We start from the raw sequence: 19,297 nt of genomic DNA, 5'->3' as shown, positions 1-19,297 counted from the left end.
GATGGGAGGGAAAAGGGGAGAAACCTGCCGCTGGCTAGTTCTTTGTCTGATCGGGGAGCCTGAACAAAAGAGGAAACTCGGTTGAACTCTTCATCTCCCTGTCTGCCTTATCTGGCTTTTTGAAACGCACCACTGGCTGCTCCGTCCAGAAGCCCAGATTTCGGAGGGCTGCTTGGCTTCCACTTGAGCCCATCTATGTCCGCGAGCCCCCCCCCACTACCCCTAGACCTCCGCCGCCGCCGGAGGCTGGATCCGCGCTCCGCAGCGGCAGGGCGCGGATCCAGCCGGTGGCAGAGGCTTGTGGAGCACGGATCCAGCCTCCGCCGGCATGCAGGCAAATCCTGCTAAAGGGCTTTTCCCCCCCCACTGGATCCGCGCTCCGCAAGCCTCTGCCGGCGGCAGGGCGCGGATCCAGCCGGCGGCAGAGGCTTGTGGAGCACGGATCCAGCCTCCGCCGGCATGCAGGCAAATCCTGCTAAAGGGCTTTTCACCCCCACTGGATCTGCGCTCCGCAAGCCTCTGCCGGTGGCAGGGCGCGGATCCAGCCGGCGGCAGAGGCTTGCGGAGAGCGGATCCAGCCGGCGGCGACAGAGGCCTGCCTGCTTCTTTCCGCTGCGGAACGAAGCAGCCTGCCTGCTTCTTTCCGCTGCGGAACGAAGCAGCCTGCCTGCTTCTTTCCGCTGCGGAACGAAGCAGCCTGCCTGCTTCTTTCCGCTGCGGAACGAAGCAGCCTGCCTGCTTCTTTCCGCTGCGGAACGAAGCAGCCTGCCTGCTTCTTTCCGCTGCGGAACGAAGCAGCCTGCCTGCTTCTTTCCGCTGCGGAACGAAGCAGGCAGGCTGCTTCTTTCCACAGCGGAAAGAAGCAGGCAGGCAGGGCGCGGAGGTCCAGAGACCTGCCGACATTTGGGGAGGTTTGGGGAGGTGCGCGCGCACCTCCCCAAACCTCCCCAAACTTCGGCAGGTCTCCGGACGGCGGCGGCTTGGGAGAGGTGCGCGCGATCCTGGAAGCACCGAAGCCTCCGCCGCGCGCAAGTCCTCGGTAAGCTCCGGGCGGTCACTTGCTTCGTGTCTCCTGAGGGAAGGGGGGGCGACTGGAGCGGGCGTGTTTCCTCGCCTCCTGGGCGCCGCGATTTGCCCGGGGAACGCGCGGGCCCCGAATGGCAGCGTGGAGCGAGGAAGCGGACAGCCAGGGCTTCCCCGAGAGCCGTGGCCACACAGGGTATTCCTGTGTATTCAGGCTTGCAAAATGGCGGATCGAGCCTCTGCTGGCGGCAGAGGCTTGCAGAGCGCGGATCCAGCCTCCGCCGGCGGAGGCTTGCAGAGCGCGGATCCAGCCTCCGCCGCCGGCGGCAGAGGCTTGCAGAACGGCGGATCGGCTTATACTCGAGTCAACAACTTTTCCCAGTTTTTGGAGGTGAAATTGGGGGTCTCGGCTTATGCTCGAGTCGGCTTATACTCAAGTATATACGATATATATATATGTATATATATATATATATATATATATATATATATATATATATATATGTATATATATGTATATATATGTATATATATGTATATATATGTATATATATGTATATATGTATATATATGTATATATATATATATATATATATATATATATATATATATATATATATACATATACATATACATATACATATACATATACATATATACTGTATACTTAAAAAAATCAGCATTCTATTGATGCATTTAAACATTTAAACATAAAAATAAATTGCCAGCTACTATGGTTCTAGTTACATTTCTATTTTGCAGAAGGAAAAATATATAATGGACATTGTATTTTAAAACTAAGTATTAAGAATGTACTTTTTCAATCATAATTACTGCAATTTCTAGTGATTTTAATTTAAATATATATTCTCAAAAGAGACATTCACATATAAGCATTATTAAGTATTTACAGTGGCAATACCATTGTAGAATGCCTCATGGGAATTAATTTCAAATCTTTGAAGCAGCTGTTTCTTCAGGATAAAATAAAATATCCATAACAAGTTCACACATGACAGATGTAAGCTAAAATCTAGAACTGACAGTGTGAGATAAAAGCAGATGTTTTGAATGATCGTATTTATAGACATTATATCTTAGCTTACTACTTTGTGTGTCTCCGCTGGAGAAAAATATATATATAACAGTTTTTATGTTAAAATATGAATTTCCAGTAGATTTGTGCTTCAATAAGGCTAGTTCATCAAACTTTTAAAATGTCAAAATGAATATTAATGCAATTCTATAAACTTTATTTGTTCACTGTATTTAATAAAAAAACTTTTTTTATTAATACAAAACCCCTGTGTTGAACTGCATATTTGGGAATTGGCTTCAACTTCTGTCCTCCACAAATAACAAAGGTTTGCCGCTGAATAGAAGACTTGTTCAGATGATTTCACTGATAGGGCTCCCCAAAACTTTCATGTGGACTGTAGCAGTATTATTATTGTTGTTGTTGTTGTTATCCTTCTTTTAAAAAATAATAGCCAAACTAAGAAGGAAGCGTACGAAACACGGCCCTCTTATTTAATCTGTGTATCTACATTAAGACAGAAAGCATTTCTATTTTTATTGCTGTATGGTGCTTATTTTTATTCAGATAAGAATGTGGAGAATTATTTGTAAGATAATGGCTAGCACCACCTCTTCTTTGCTCTTATATTTCCCCCCCCCCAGCATTTATGTCTTTTTTAAATATTTAAACCTGAAACAAAAAAAAAGGAGCAGGGCTTTATTTCACTTGATTTTTCAAACCCTTCACAACTCTGAGAATGCTGCAAATGTAAATTGCTTTTAACATATATTAGAGGTTCTTTCTGTAATGTTTTTTGACAGAACTGCTTCACACCGAGGCAGTGCAGGGTGGTTATTAAAGCATTATTGTGCAGCTAATACGGTTATCCTCACCTCTGAATGATGTTCTTCATTCTGCTGCAGGACTTCAATGCAGAGCTCTGCTAAATGAATAACCTCTTCCAGCTTTACAGAAGGAGATGCCAAGTTCAGCGTCTCTGTAGTGAAAAGGAACACACAAACCAGAATGATTGTAAGTAGGAAAGGCTGGCATGGGAAACATTCCAGATGACACACAACTAAACCATTTCAAGAGATTGACATCATCTGACACTTCAGGGATGCTTTTAATGCAAATTGTACAAATACATAAAATATTTAACCTGCCATGAAATGAGTGGGCACCAGAAGCACTTTCCAATTTAACTAGCAGTTGAAACTGCACTGGCACATCAGATGCTCAACTTCTAGAATAAGTAAATTCTAATCTTTTCCAAGGTCATCTCTGCAAAGAAAGCAGAAGCTACTGGTTTGTTTATTTCTTCATCACACAATGGCTGCAATATTATTTATACTGGAAGTATAATTGTGCTCAGCATGCAAAATTCTTGCTTTTCAAACAGTTGAATTCCAGTTATGTACAATGTAAAAATAAGATTAATGTTAAACAGTGACCAGGATTGCCGATCCTTTTCTAAGATACATCACAATGAGACCATAGTTGAAAATATAGGTTCCACTACCAAAATATTAAAAATGAGGAAAAAATGGTCTACCATTTTCTGCAAAATGGAAAATAACCACAGCTTTAAAGACACAAAATAGGATAAACATATCTATATCTAATCTATATCTATAATCTATATTTATATCATCTGTCTATATCTAAGATAACTGTGTCTATCTATATATCTATATTTGTATGCTCATAAGCACATACAAGAAAGTTTATCTCCACCCCAAAAGCAAGGAAGTACAGAAGGAAAATTATGCTTAAAATAAATTATATTTAGTTTTGTTTAATTGTTATTTGTATAAACATAGTCCTTGATATATAACTGATTGTTCAATGACTGTTCAGTTACAATGGATCTCTAAAAAGGTACTTATGACCTGGATCTGAAGTTTCAACAGCCATCCCCCACATAGTCATGTGATCACATTTTGGGCACTCAGCAACCAGCCCATATTTACAGCTGTTTGCAGTGACCCATGATCACATGACCTAGAACTTTTTTTTGGCCAGAAACTAGTGCTTCTGGCAAAAAAAAATGCCCATTGCAGACAATACGTTTGCTTAATGGCCATAGGTCTGCTTAATGACAGCATTATGACTGTCCTATTAGCTTAATGACCACCAAAAAAGGCCATAAAATTGAGCATGGCTACAACCACTTAATGTTCAGCATGACTGATAACCATAATTCCAGGCTCAATTATGGTCATGTCAAAGACTACCTGAATGTTTCCAAATTGAAGACATTTTCACATATTGCATGTAATGTATATACAGGTAATCTTCGCTTAGTTCACAGTTACGGCAGTGATGGAAAAAAGTATCTTTATTACCAATCCTTGCATTTATGACCTTTGTAGGCCTCTATGGCAAAAGAATGCTGAAGTAAAATTATAAGCACAGTCAGTTTACTTAGTGACCACGTCACTTAATGATCAAGTTGTTGGTTGTGGTCACTAAATGAGGATTATTTGTAATCTAAGTTATATGTGCAAATAGTTGATTTATAAATATGCATATACATGTAATATAACATGCACATATTCTGGTTAATCTTTCAAGATCCTTTGCTTCATATTATTCAGGTTGTGGTCTTACTAAGAACTAATGACTTCTCCCATAAACTCATACCTAAAAATAGCAAGATCTAGACAGATGCCTCTTTTCGCAAGAGCATCTACTGTAATTAAACCACAGCTGAAGGCTACACAGCTTCTTCAGTAGATATCTCCTGGTAACTCTCCACTAAATTCCCCACAAGCCCCACTCAAGAATCCCTGGCAACTCTAATTCATTCCCTTTCCAGCCCCAGTCATTGTGTGTCACTTTCCCATCTACAATGGTCTTCTCCCCTTTCTTTAGCTGAAAGCATAGTGCAGCCCTTAGGGTCTAAAAACATGTCCATACCTAAATTCCCCCACCCAAAACCTGGCATTTTGGAGAAGTTCTGAAATATACCTCCATAGCTGCACCCACCAACTGGATGGAGAATATGAAAACTGTAATCCAATATATCTGGCAGACATTGGGCTGGAGAAAACTTCACTAAAGATTAAAACTCTGATCCTTTATCGTAGTATTTGACCTTTACCATATAGTGAACTTTTGATGTTTCTTGTCTCATGTCTTGGTACAGAAGTATTTTAAATTTGGCTGGAGGTTGCACCACTTGCACAAATAGCTCCTATTTTCTTAAACAATGCTTGTACTGCCCTTTTTTTTCCAAATACATTTGGTTCTGTATTTTTTTAATTACTTAAAAATTGCTTAAGCAAAGCAAGATTCATCAAGCAATTAAAGTATAAGCAGGTTATTGAGCTCAGTTTGGGGACATCCTATGGAATTCACCAAGGATTCTGTAAAGTAGACATGTCAAACTCGCGACATCACATGATGTCGCACAACTTTCCCCCCATTGCCAGCAATGGGGTGGGTGCAGTTTCATCGTGATGCGTCTGGCCCACGGGCCGGCAGTTTGACACCCCTGCTGTAAATGGTACCAGTTTCTGTTTCAGGTGATCCCATTCATGGAGATTCTAATAACATTTATTTATTCAACTCATTATAGGAACCTATACAAGATTTTCTTACTTGAGCTGTTTATTTTCAAGGAAATTAATGTATAGTACTAGAGGAAGTAGAAAAGTAGAAAAAATATAGACCATGTTCCTATATGATTAAAAGCAAACAGAGCCTAAACTTGTAATTTAATTTTCACTAGGATCAAGATGCTTTGAAAAGAACAAAAAAATCTTTCCTGGGGAGAAGAACTAGGAGCACAACCCTGTCAGCAGCTTCCTTTTCACCACTCCCACAAATATCACTCAAATCTATCACATCACCACCTTGGCTGTCTTTGAAAATGGAAAGTGACCTTAACCTCAGGAACATCACCAAGGCAACCTTCCTCTTTGCTGAGACTCTTGTCATTTACAGTACTCGCGGCAGCACCAAGAGTCCACACACAAAAATGAAAAACAAAACCCCATTATGTCAAGCATTGTATGTACATATTAGTGGAGCAAGACATTGAAAAGAGCCTACTATAAGAGGCATATGTGGGTAGACACATATCGAGACATCCAAAATATTCTTCACTACATACATTAATCAACTTAGCATATGATCTTTCCAATCCCTCTTATTATTTTTTTTACTGATGGATCACACTGTAGCAATATGGACAATGGGAGATTCCTGTGAACAGCTGAAAAACTGAAATTTGGCTCAACTGATTCCTAGGAATGAAGAAATTCTTCAGCTAGTTTGTTTTTTTTAAATAACTGAATCCTATGTGATTCTTCTGGAAAAACATTTGCTTACTTGTCTATTTTTCATAATCTTGTAACACAATTTGCAGTTTATAAAATGCATACAGATATAAATAAAAATACATATAAAATTGTGTCAATTAGAAAAAAATACAGATAAACATGCCAACTTAGAAGACCACTTTCAAAAATCATGCTCTCTAGAAAATACTCTTACAAAATTGTTTAAATTGAAAGAAACCATGATGCTTTTTAAAAATAGTTTTCAAGCAGATCTCAAAATAAGCAACAACTGCAAAAATCTATAGCTTCTAAAACAAACAAAAAATAACTTTAAATGAACAAATTATCCATTTCCTAAAGTATTAATTGTAGTTAATTCATATCTGAAACAAAATCATTATATGCATAAGCAAATGTAATGTCCAATCAGTAGGGAACAGCTGAAAAAGGTGTACCAATATATTCCCCTACAAAATTGATAAATAAATAAGTAAACAAATACATTTCTCAACTTGGTAGGTAAGTTCTGGGTGGGGAAAAGTTTTAAATGCAATTGTATTTTGCCTTTTCATCTTAACTGGCTTATCATGGTTACTCTGCAAAGTATATATTAGATATAGTTACATACAAAGAATATGCTTTAGAAATACACATATTCATTGTATGTAACTATATTGTGATTTACTTTGTAAACTGACACTGAACTCATCTTTCCTGAATTCCCCACATATTATATTTCTGGAGTTTTAGTCCAATACATCTAGATATCATTGATTGGTAAAGTCCAGGATAGAATTTATAGTTGCTTGAGAAATATAAGAATTTCACTACATGTAATATAAAACATGGTTACTACATGTAACCAGAAAACATAAAAGAATTGAATAAGTGTTTAATAAGTTATATTATTAAGAAAGTGTCTCTAAAGAAAAAATCCAGCTGATGAGATTTCAAGAGGTCTACTTCAGTCCTTAAAAATAAACTGATTTAGATCTCTTTCTATATTCTTTTTCATTATCCAAGACTATAACAGGTATATATTTATGCACAATCTATTAACAGCCTTAATATCTTGCCTTGTTAATAGAAGAGTTCTCTAACAATTCTTTAAGGATACAGTTCTGTATATTTATGCATGCTTGGTTAAATTGTGTATTTCAACGACTCACCATGCAAACAAACCTGACACATCTTCTGCAAGTCCAAAATTAGACACAATATATTTCTGAAGAATTGAATTCTGTCTATCATATATACAGCTCCAGTTGAAACTGACTCAGAACAACTTATATATCATATTTATATAAAACGCAAACATAAAAAGAATATAAAACAGCCCCAAAGAAGAATAAAGCTCTACCATTCATATTTCAGGAAGAAGAAACCCACAACATTCCTATCCCCACGGTCTATTGAAAATAGTTTTTGATAGCTATTATGATAGTAGGATAGGGAAACAATTAATCTGTCTCTAAGGTTCATGAAGATAGCAACTTGTAATTGAATGGACCTGAAGTGACTCCCTTCTATATAACTGTATAAAATGGACAGATGCAATTGGGGGAAAGGTAGTTCCAAAGATATCAAACAAATAACTGCTATGATCTTCTCTTATTTGGAGGAATTCAAGCCTTAGCTGCCTAGTGCACAGATTGTTGGGAGGAGTCAGCTGATGAAGTTCTCAAACTAGTTTCATTTATTCAATATATAGAACTAGATTTATGTCATCTTAAGAAACAACCATCTATCTATGTAAAACTTGAAACATTAATATTGATATCACTGCACACTAGCATTTAAGAGGAAAGAAAAAAAGGGAAAGGGAAGAGAGTGGACAAAACTCAAAAAATAATTTTAAAACATAAAACATAAAAATAATATTAATATTAAATTCTAAATTGTACCCAATAGGTGAAAAGTGTTTCTTTTCCAGTGTGGGGGTAGCATATATCCTAATATATCCTAATATTTTTATGTACATGTTCTGGAAAAAACAGGCTTGACTTCAACCTATGTTTTTAAAAATATTGGATAATGATAACATTTCTCCCCCCCCCACAACAGTTTGGGTATTTTTTTACATGACCACCACATATGATAAAATGTTCGTTCTGTTTATCATTTCAACATTTTTATTCAATAATTTATTTATCTTTGCAATTACCAATGGAGTTATGTACTACCTATAAAACATTTTATACCAATTTTCTCTTAAATTATAACATGGGGTAAATTTTACTCAGTTTTTCCACAAGTCCTCCCACTGCTGTAATGAAATCATTACCGTAAAATTTTGTACTCATTTTATCATCCATTATTTTACTTGTTCTGGTTTCATGTTGTATTTTAATAGCAATTTCTATATACGTCCTAATAGTTGGTCTTGTTCCGCATAAATGTTTCAAATTATGCTATTTGTCTTAAAAACCTTCTTTCTTAAGATTGGTTTCTTTCATCTAGAAATCTGTAAATACATCAACTACAGTAAATTTCAACCTCCATCAGATAATTCTTGCTGTGTCTTTAATCTTTTCCAAGTCTGGATGGATCATGTCTGCATATGTAATTCTATTTTTAAAAAGAGGGTAAGGCTAAAGGAAAGATTGCTGGACTTATGTTTTTATGGAATTCTATGCTTTTTTTTTAATTGAAAAGTTTTACAGTACATTTTATCTTTAACAATCCCCCCTCCCCCACCCCTACCTAACCCTCCCTGTCCCTGCCCCCCATTTCCCCCTCCCCCCCCGACTTCCCAGAGCTAAGTACAAGGTATAAAAACAAAGAACAATCATAAACATCCAGATGCTAACAACAATAAACTATTAATTCTATCGCTCTCTAGCTCATATAAGATAACTACAAGCAATATTAATATTACATATAAAAAGAAAAAGAAAAGAAAAAAGAAAGGAAGACTTATTCAAATGCTAAATGAAACTTTTTAGTCCCATATTTGTTCTGGATATAATCAATCCATTTTTTCCACTCCATAATATAACGTTCTTGCGAATGATCTTTCAAGTAAGCCGAGATCTTTGCCATTTCCGCCAGGTCAGAAACCTTTAGAGTCCATTCTTCTATAGTCGGCAGTTCCTCCTTCTTCCAATATTGACCTATTAAGAGTCTTGCTGCTGTAATTAAGTTCAACATCAACTTAGTGTCCACAACAGTAGCATCTGTAATTATGCCCAACAAAAACAATTGCGGACAAAACTTTGTCCTTTGCTTGAAGATCTTCTGCATATTCCACCAAATTTTTATCCAAAAAGCCTTAACCTTTTTACAGGTCCACCATATATGAAAATATGTTGCATCTTCGCCACCACACCTCCAACATTTTGGCTGATAGTTCGGATACATACTTGCAAGCTGGAATTCTATGCTTTGAACAAGCTCTGTCTTATAATATTTTGTTTTGAGAATTTGTGGGGTTTTTTGGTATCCTTATCCCATAAATATCTGTGAAATCTATTAGCTAAGTCAGCAACTTCCTAATATTGTGGGGTTTTTTTTTGTATCCTTATCCTATAAATATCTGTGAAGTCTATTAGCTGAATCAGCAACTTCCTAATATTGACATTCTAAATTTCTAATGAAATTATTTATTTATTTATTTATTTATTTATTTATTTATTTATTTATTTATTTATTCAATTTGTATACCGCCCTATTCCTGAAGGACTCAGGGCGGTTTACAGGGCAAAATTTAAAAACAATACAGTATAAAATTAAGTTAAAATAAAATTAAATTAAATATGGCCCCAAGAATTAAAATCCCAATTTAAAATCATTAAAACCCCTCAGTCCAGGCCTGATAGCTCAAAGAGCCAGGTTTTTAGGTTCCGGCGAAACGAATGAAGGTCAGGGCAATCCGGAGTTCCGATGGCAATTGGTTCCATAGGGCAGGCGCACCCACAGAGAACGCCCTCCCCCTGGGGACCGCCAGCCGACAATCCTTGACCAACGGTACCTTGAGGAGGCCCTCCCTGTGGGAGTGCACAGGACAATGGGAAATTGACGCTGGCAGCAGGTGCTCCCTCAGATAATCTGGGCCCATGCCATTTAGGGTTTTACAGGTCATCACCAGCACCTTGAATCTCACCTGGAGGGCAACTGGAAGCCAATGCAGCTTGCGAAGAAGAGGTGTTACATGGGAGTATCGGGGAAACTCCCATCACAACTCGCATGGCTGCATTCTGCACCAGCTGAAGCCTCCGTGTGGTCCTCAAGGGCAGCTCCATGTAAAGAGCATTGCAGTAGTCTAGCCGGGAGATCACGAGCGCATGGGTGACTGTGCGTAGGGCATCTCAGTCCAAATAGGGCCGCAACTGGCGCACCAGGTGAACCTGGGCAAAAGCGCCCCTGATCACGGCTCCTGTATGATCTTCCAAACTGAGCCGTGAATCCAGGAGGATGCCCAAGTTGCGAGCCCTATCAACGGGGGGTAACACCTCACTCCCCATAGTTAACGATGGAAAAACTTGGTTAGTCTGAGATGCCGGTATGCACAGCCACTCAGTCTTGGCAGGATTGAGACGAAGCCTGTTTCTCCCCATCCAAACCTGGACCGCTTCCAGGCAACGGGACATCACGTTGAGGGCATCACCGGGTTGGTTCGGGGTGGAAAGAAAAAGCTGGGTATCATCAGCTTTATCTATTAGATTATCAATGTACTACCTGGCAGTATACTATAATTTCATATCTGACTATTTTGCCATTTTATTGTGCTTGCTGAACACCAACAGCAGCACTTTTTAAGGCAGGTCATTGCATTTTAAGGAAGGATGTCTGTGGGAATAACTATGAAAACAGGAAGAAGCTCTGCAGATTAGACAACTGTCATGCAAAAGGTATCTCAGTCCACAGAAACAGAAGGGGCAAAGGAAGAGTTTCAGAAGGGATCCTTCCTACAGTAGTTTTCTGGAGAGTAAAAGGAAAGGAGAGGAAAAAACTTAATTTGCGAGATTCATGTTAGCCCTTCAAAGTAGTCAAGACAAGAAATACAACTACAGGTATTAACTCTATTTTCATGTATGTAAAATTATGTCAAGAAAATCAAGTCTGAAAGTATTTCTCCTCTCTTCTCCTTTTACTGCCTGGAAAACAACATCCCTACATACCATTACTGTCTGCTATGTGAAGGGCCGCTATGAAAAATTCTTCATCAGTTGGAGAAACAAACTGCTCAGCTAGACCATATCAATGGAGCTGATTGGGGCCTTGTCTTGGGAAGTGATTTGGGCTCTAAGAAAGTGGATAAGATCCTTTGCAGTGTTAGTTTGGCTATTTCCCAATCGGATCCTCAAGACTACTTAAAGTTTCCCATGAAGAACAAGAGTTTGGATCCCAAAAGGAATTGTTGGTGAGGACTGTTTCTACTATATTTTTTAAAAAATGTAGTATGCTCCCTGCTTAAGGTGACTTTATTCAATCTAATTATTTTGGATAACTTTACACACCTTTCCTTTGTTAGGAAAAGCTGTTGTTCACTGTTGCCTTTACCTGCCTTATTTTTAGAATATTATAAGATATTCTGGGAATTTTCCTGGTTGAGAAGCAGGAAATAGAGGTTTAAGCAAATTGTTTTGAAACTATAGTTTTGTTTCAGAACAATCCTATAATTCCTATGCAACAATGAGCCTAATCATATCAAAGATTGGAAATATATAATTAGGTAGCACCTTTAAAAAGAAAAGAAAACAGAAAAAATGGAACAAAAGAGGTTACATCATGTCCCGAACACATTTTTGCATCTCTACTTCTTTAAACATTTTTGAATGTTTAAAATATTTTTTTTTCATGGGATGCCTATTATTTTTACATATGACATTTTAAAGGCTGCAGAAAATCATGAGATTATTGCAGGTATTCATTCCAACAAGATCTTAAACTATTGCCACTAGCTCTACAAGAAAACTAAGAATAACACGAGTGATGTTGACCTGGTGACCAATGTTGAACTGATGGTGAAGTTAAAACAATTCTGGAGTGGTTCAAATGATCTAACCCATATTTAGCTAATCAATACTACTGTATCAGTTTTTATAGATTCAGTTGTGATTCTGATCTTTGGCACTTTGCTCAGATAGGTCCAGACGTTTCAAATACACACATTTAGATGCAAAACTAATTAGGGACCTTTAAACTGGAGGATTTTGGAGAGAAAAATGTATGTAGATTATCTGGAGAGGCTTACAATGAACACACACAGACACATTAATGCACACACAAACAAATATATATACAGAGATTAAACGGCAGAATTCAAACTTGAATATGTACATGCATACAATTAACACAACAGTCACCTGGATCCTTTTCATTTATAACTTATGTAAAAAGAAAGGTTCGGAAAACCCTGCTCAAAAGTTGAGATTATTTCTTTATAAGCATTCTAAAGCATTAAGTTCTTATTTCATTATTTATTCTGACAAGAAAAATATGTGTTAGTAAATGCATCCTTTTGAAAAAAGAAAGTTTGTACAGCAAACAAGATATGTTATCCTCTTAAGCAATATGACTGAAATTTGATGGAATCACCAGAGAAGAAATAACACATGCTGCTTGTGGCTTTATTTTCTAGCCAATTAGCATAATATATGAAATATTCAACTAATTTTATAAGGCTATTATTGTTACAATACTACTGAATATTTTTCTGACAACAGAAAAACATTTCTTTCTAATGTTGCTTCTTGGGTTCATTTAACTAAAGCAATGATTGCAAGAACTATACTGTACCATACCATACTATACCATCACCTTACATCATAAACCATGCACCATATATCAAACACCATACACCATGCCATGCCATACCATACCAATGTTTCTAGTTCAAAGCCTCTTTATTTACTCAAGATGCCCATAAAAATGACCCTGTTCTGTAACAGCCCTGTATTGCTAGTGATTTCTGTTCTACTGAAACTGATATGATTTACAAAGTGATATTTCTCTACTTCCTGGTATCATTGTAGTGTGGCTGGCATAGTAAAGATTATATCTGTATGGTTGCTCTATCATAGCTTCTGCCCTCCTTATCCAAGAATAATATAGCCTCTTAACATTAATATCATTAATTTTTGTGGCCACATCAATATGGAATTCTTACTTACTGCAATAATGCATTTTTCTCTTTATTCCACAGGAAAGAAGAAGGCATTTTCCTCTACCAGGAGTGGATTCAGACATACTTAATTTCAGACAAAGGCAGGATTTGTGAACTTCATAACACAAGATTTGAATTCTGACTTATGAATTTCTACTTAATTAAATATATGTGGTTCAACTGAAGAGAAAAAGTGATATTGCTGGTGATCATTCAGTTGGAACTTTAAAGCATTCTTAGTCACACTTTTTTCAAGGAAGACTATTTCTTACATTTTCAGAATGTTTTAAAAGATATAAAGTAAAGACATTTATATCACCTGTAAACAGTGAGTTATATGCCAAGATTACTTTGCTGACTTTCAGCCCAGCTTTGGTGACTTCTTTTAGAAACTTTCTATTTTTACACCAATTATTCCAAACAAGCTTGTTAAAAACTCAAGATAATTGAACAGCAAGAACCCCTGCTGTAAGCATGCATTGGATGCTTGCTGAAGGTGAAAAGGTAACTTTCTCATTTTCCAAAAGATCTACATACATCCTCCTTCATTTAAACACAACATGATATCTTAATTAATTATGATAAACTGGTTACTAAGGTGCCTCCATGTTGTTATTCCCATGATATAATACTGGTTGCTATAGTGATGAGATGGCTTTTTTTGGACTAATCAGTGAGGAGATTGGTTAACCCATGTTTGTCAGTGAACCTGAAGAATGAGAAAAATAAGTTAAAACAAATGGTCATATATACTATGTGTATTCCTTTTCCCTGATTTTTAAAATAATATTCATGACTGAAATTTTACATACTAAAATAAATTGTAATAAACTGAATATAAACTGGAAGATTCTATAATATTCCTTAAACAAAATCGTAAAAACACATTATGCTACTGCTATAACTAACAAGTATATAAAATGCTTTATATTCAGAAGATTCTAGAGTAAAATTCTGGAAAATACCCAGTATAAGTCTTTGATTTTTATGAACTTGGTACCTTTCAGATGTGTCAGATGATATATTTAGCCATAATGCCTAGTTAAGAAAACTGGTCTGCCCAATAACAAGTTATTGACTATTGACTGATTTGGATTTGGATTGATTTGATAAATCAGCTTCATCGAACCAAATATTTAATTTCTCAGGAAATTCAGAATATTCCATCGTTAATTATGGGGGGTGAGATGTTACCCTCCGTAGATAGGGCTCGCAACTTGGGTATCCTCCTAGATTCACAGTTCTCCTTGGAAGATCATATAGGAGCTGTGACTAGGGGGGCCTTCACGCAGGTTCGCCTGGTGCGTCAGTTGCGACCCTATCTAGACCGGGATGCCTTGCGCACACTCACTCATGTACTTGTGACCTCCCATTTGGACTACTGCAATGCTCTCTACATGGGGCTGCCCTTGAGGACTACTCGGAGGCTCCAGCTGGTGCAAAATGCAGCCGCGCGAGTGGTGGTGGGGGTCTCCCGATACTCCCATGTAACACCTCTACTCCGTGAGCTTCATTGGCTTCCGGTTGCCCTCCGGGTAAGATTCAAGGTGCTGGTAATGACCTATAAAGCCCTAAATGGCATGGGTCCGGGTTACTTACGGGAGCACCTGCTGCCGGCATCAACTTCCCTTCGTCCCGTGCGCTCCCACAGAGAGGGCCTCCTTAGGGTGCCGTCGGTCAAAGAGTGTTGACTGGCAGCCCCCAGGGGGAGGGCGTTCTCTGTGGGCACGCCAGACCTTTGGAACCGTCTACCGGTTGAGCTCCGGATGGCTCCTGACCTTCGCTCCTTCCGACGGGACCTAAAAACACATTTATTTGAAGAAGCCAGCCTGGTGTGATGGGTTTAGGGGTATTTTATAGTTTTGTATTAATTTATTGAATAGGGCTATAGTATTTAATTTTTTTTTTAATTTTTGTACATTGTATTTTATTGTATTGCCCTGTACACCGCCCTGAGTCCTTCGGGAGAAGGGCGGTATATAAATTAAATTAAATAAATAAATTAAATAAATAAATTTAGATTTAGGAATTTAGCACATCATAAACTATAAACTATTTATAGTTTGTTTTTCAAAACAATTACAAATCTGAATAAAGAAGTATAAACTATCCTTTAGATAATATTAGATATAAACCAGTAGGTAATCTTGAATGAAAATTGGATATTGATGCAATAGTATTGTAAGAGTGATTTCTTTCCTGCCCTGTCAATTTAACTATGAGTAATTTGTCAGTGCTTCCTTTGAACTCAATCTGAGGTTTGTATTATGCATCTGTATCCTCACAACAGTGTGGGGATTCCATAGATCTTTGCAGGCTGAGCTGATTTGCTTCATAAATTAATAATCTCAGCCTCTGTGGCATTTTCTCCAGATTGCTGAATGAATGATTGACCATTGATTGGTGCCCCCAACTTGTCTTGCCTCTAATGTCCCCTTTCTTTTCTTGGAAAGTCAAGTTTCTAAGTCACTTTGGTGATCCTATAAGTAGTCACTTCTGGCTAAAAGAGAAACTTGCAATAATCCCTGTAATAAACCTTTGAGTCTTTCTTTACTTTTATAGTGTTATCATCCACAAGCTAAGGGCCATGATTTTTTAAAAATCCCATTTATATCCCGCCCTTCTCCGAAGACTCAGGGCGGCTTACAATCTAAGCACAAATCAATGTGCTTAGCAATAGCCTTCATTCTATGTATATGCCTGCTTATTAGGGCTTTCGGGGGCCCCCAAGCAGCATTATTACAAAGTCATCTTATTGCCCCCAACAATCTGGGTCCTCATTTAATTTGACAATGTAGATTATCAGTTGTCTGTTAATAAAATAGTCCTATAATATATATTAAAATTATGTAAGGATTAATAATGCATTATTCTAGACTGACAACAACAGGAACTTCTTGCTGTATGAAGCAACTGAGTTCAAATGTCAACACTGGGAAAGAGAATGTCTACCAGAACAGGCTGATCTGAGCCACTTTTGTGAAACATAAAACTACAGTTAAAATAAAGGACAAAGGACAACTTCAGCACAAAGCAAAGATCATTCATTCAAGCATGGTCCCAGGAGGCATATTACAGCAATGAATAGGAAAAAGCTCAGTAGTTCACCAGCTGAGATTTTAATGAGATATTTCCCCTTGCTGTGGTTCAGGCTTTTGCTCAGCAAAGAGAAAAGGCTGCTCACAAAATGCATGCAATGCATGGGCACCAATTGCTTTTACAGCCACTACAGTAGCTGATCACTGTACTAACCTTCTATTTTGGCATAATCTGTAAGTCGAGTGTAATTGATCAAGGCTGCTTTCTCTAGACATTTTCTAACCACTTTCTTCACTTCTTCTGCTGGTATGGGAGTAGCAATATCTTTCATTAAGACCTAAGCCAAAGACAATCAAATACTTTTGGTCAGATATCTTCCCAGAAAATAAAAAATGTACTATTTAAAGAAAAGCTTTTGTAACTATTAAAAATTGAAAAGAAAGGAAATTATTAATGGATAAAAGCTATGTTAAAACCATTGCTGAGGCCATAATGTTAAGGTCTGCCTATTGACATGAATGAACCTTTATTGTCAAAGTACAACCATGTATACATTGAGATTGGCTGAGCCTGCCTTCATGCCCCCACCCCCAACTTACAGTGACACAAACCCTCCATCTTATTACACCATGTGAACTAATTGCACAACACACCGGCCTCACAAGTCAATCATGCATAAACCTTATAAAACTATTTCCCGTTAAAAAGCCTAACAGCCCATGGATAAAAGCTGTTCTTCAGCCTGTTGGTATGGCTGGCTATACTCCTGTATCTCCTACCCGATGGTAGGAGAGTAAAGAGATACCGTCCAGGGTGTGAGTCATCCCTGAGAATTTTCCTCACTCTTCCAAGGCAACGAGCCTGGCGATGTCATCCAGTGGTGTCAGGAGACAGCCCACAATGTCTTGTGCTGTGCTCACCACCCTCTGTAATGCTTTCCTATCCACGGCTGTCAGACCAGCATACCAAACCACAATACAGTACGAGAGGACCCTCTCTATAGTAGACCGGTAAAAGAGGTTCATTAGCCATTGTTCTACCCTGTTCTTCCACAAGACCCTGAGAAAGTGAAGTCTCTGTTGGGCCTTTCTGGCCACCTGGGTTGTATTAACTTTCCAGGTCAGATCTTCGCAGAGATAGACTCCCAGAAATTTAAAGGAGGAAACTCTCTCCACACAGTCCTCCCCGATGTAAAGTGGGGCAGGTTTCTCCTTTTTCCTCCGGAAGTCTAGTACCATCTTTTTCATCTTGCTGATGTTCAGGTGCAAGCTGTTGTTGCAACACCATATGGATAGATTTTGTACCTCCCCCCTGTATGCTGTCTCATCCCCACCTGTAATAAGACCCACTACGGTAGTATCATCTGTGAACTTAATTATCACAGTAGATGGGTCGGATGATACACAGTCATATGTGTACAATGAGTACAGGTAGGGGCTAAGCACGCAGCCCTGTGGTGAGCCAGTGCAAAGCTTCAGGGGGGTGGATAATTGTACATATTGTACAAAAGACAAATTATAAACAAAAGAAAATATAAACAATATAAGTAGTATATCCTCAGTTACAAATACATTAGGTTTCAAAATTGCAAAACAAGATTACTTTTTAAATTTTATATTGCTGAATTAAGGAAAAATGGTTTGCCAAGGCATTTATACTACAGTACTGCATAAGAGTAAATTCTTGTGTGATAGCCAAATTCACATGTGTCATTTGAGTATAGGATATGTATCTAGGAGCAGCACAAGAAAAATATGTGGGCAGGGAACATGTGAGTCAGGACTTCTAATTCTCGCCAGGGGTTTCCAGGGATCAATCTCACCAAGAATGAAGTTGAACAGAAGTAATCAAATGCTTCACCAAATGTAGCAAATTTCCTCAGCAGCTACAGTCTAATGCATATTAACCTCATATTAACACTGTGAGATTGGTAATTAAGAGCTCAATTTTATAGACAGGGATTGACAAGATGAGTTTACTAAGGTAGCCAGCTGAGTGCAAGACTTACTGGGACCAAAACTTCCTAAGACCAAATTTAACTCTGCAGATACTTGCCAGCATTAAAGTTTTCTAAGGATTTTTCATTCTCTACAGGTTATTTTGGAAAGTATTTTGCACAGTGTCATAAATGACTGAATTGGATTTAGAGTTCATACTTTTAAAACCCAACATCATTGCTCAGGCTTTTTTTAAAAAAATCATGTCTGTGTCATGATTTATATATATATTATATTATATATATAATATGTAAAGGTAAAGATTCCCCCGCACATGCATGCTAGTCATTTCCGACTCTAGGGGCCGGTGCTCATCTCCGTTTCAAAGCCGAAGAGCCAGCGCTTGTCCGAGGACGTCTCCGTGGTCATGTGGCCAGCATGACTAGATGCCAAAGGCTCATGGAACGCTGTTACCTTCCCACCATAGTGGCCCCTATTTTTCTACTTGCATTTTTATGTGCTTTCAAACTGCTAGGTTGGCAGAAGCTAGGACGAGTAACAGACACTCACTCTGTTACGCGGCACTCGGGATTCGACCCGCCAAACTGCCGACCTTCTGATCGACAGGCTCAGCATCCTAACCCACTGAGCCACCGCGTCCCATATATATCTATATCTATATCTATATATATGTATGTATGTATGTATGTATATATGTATATACAGTATATATATACAGTATATACAGTATATACAGTATATATATATATTGTTGTTGTTGTTGTTGTTGTTAGCTGCGAAGTCGTGTCCGACTCATCGCGACCCTATGGACAACATTCCTCCAGGCCTTCCTGTCTTCTACCATCTTCTGGAGTCCATTTAA

At 38.2% G+C, this 19,297-nt stretch overlaps 1 protein-coding gene across 4 annotated transcripts in view; it reads right to left on the bottom strand.

The window, feature by feature from the left end:
- The window catches only part of CADPS2 (calcium dependent secretion activator 2), a 409,931-nt gene that overhangs the window by 124,783 nt on the left and 265,851 nt on the right, over positions 1–19,297 (bottom strand). For all 4 annotated transcript variants that reach the window (XM_083366018.1, XM_083366019.1, XM_083366020.1 and 1 more), the window contains exons 16-17: positions 16,691–16,814; positions 2,935–3,038 (exon numbers count right to left, since the gene is read on the bottom strand). In XM_083366018.1, the coding sequence (XP_083222144.1) occupies positions 2,935–3,038; positions 16,691–16,814 (228 nt within the window). The remainder of the gene's footprint in view (positions 1–2,934; positions 3,039–16,690; positions 16,815–19,297) is intronic.

The sequence above is a fragment of the Vipera ursinii genome, assembly GCF_947247035.1.
Source record: "Vipera ursinii genome assembly, chromosome: 6".
Lineage (NCBI taxonomy): Eukaryota > Metazoa > Chordata > Lepidosauria > Squamata > Viperidae > Vipera > Vipera ursinii.
The sequence above is the reverse complement of the archived record's forward strand: the minus strand, read 5'-3'. Positions and strand labels throughout refer to the sequence as shown.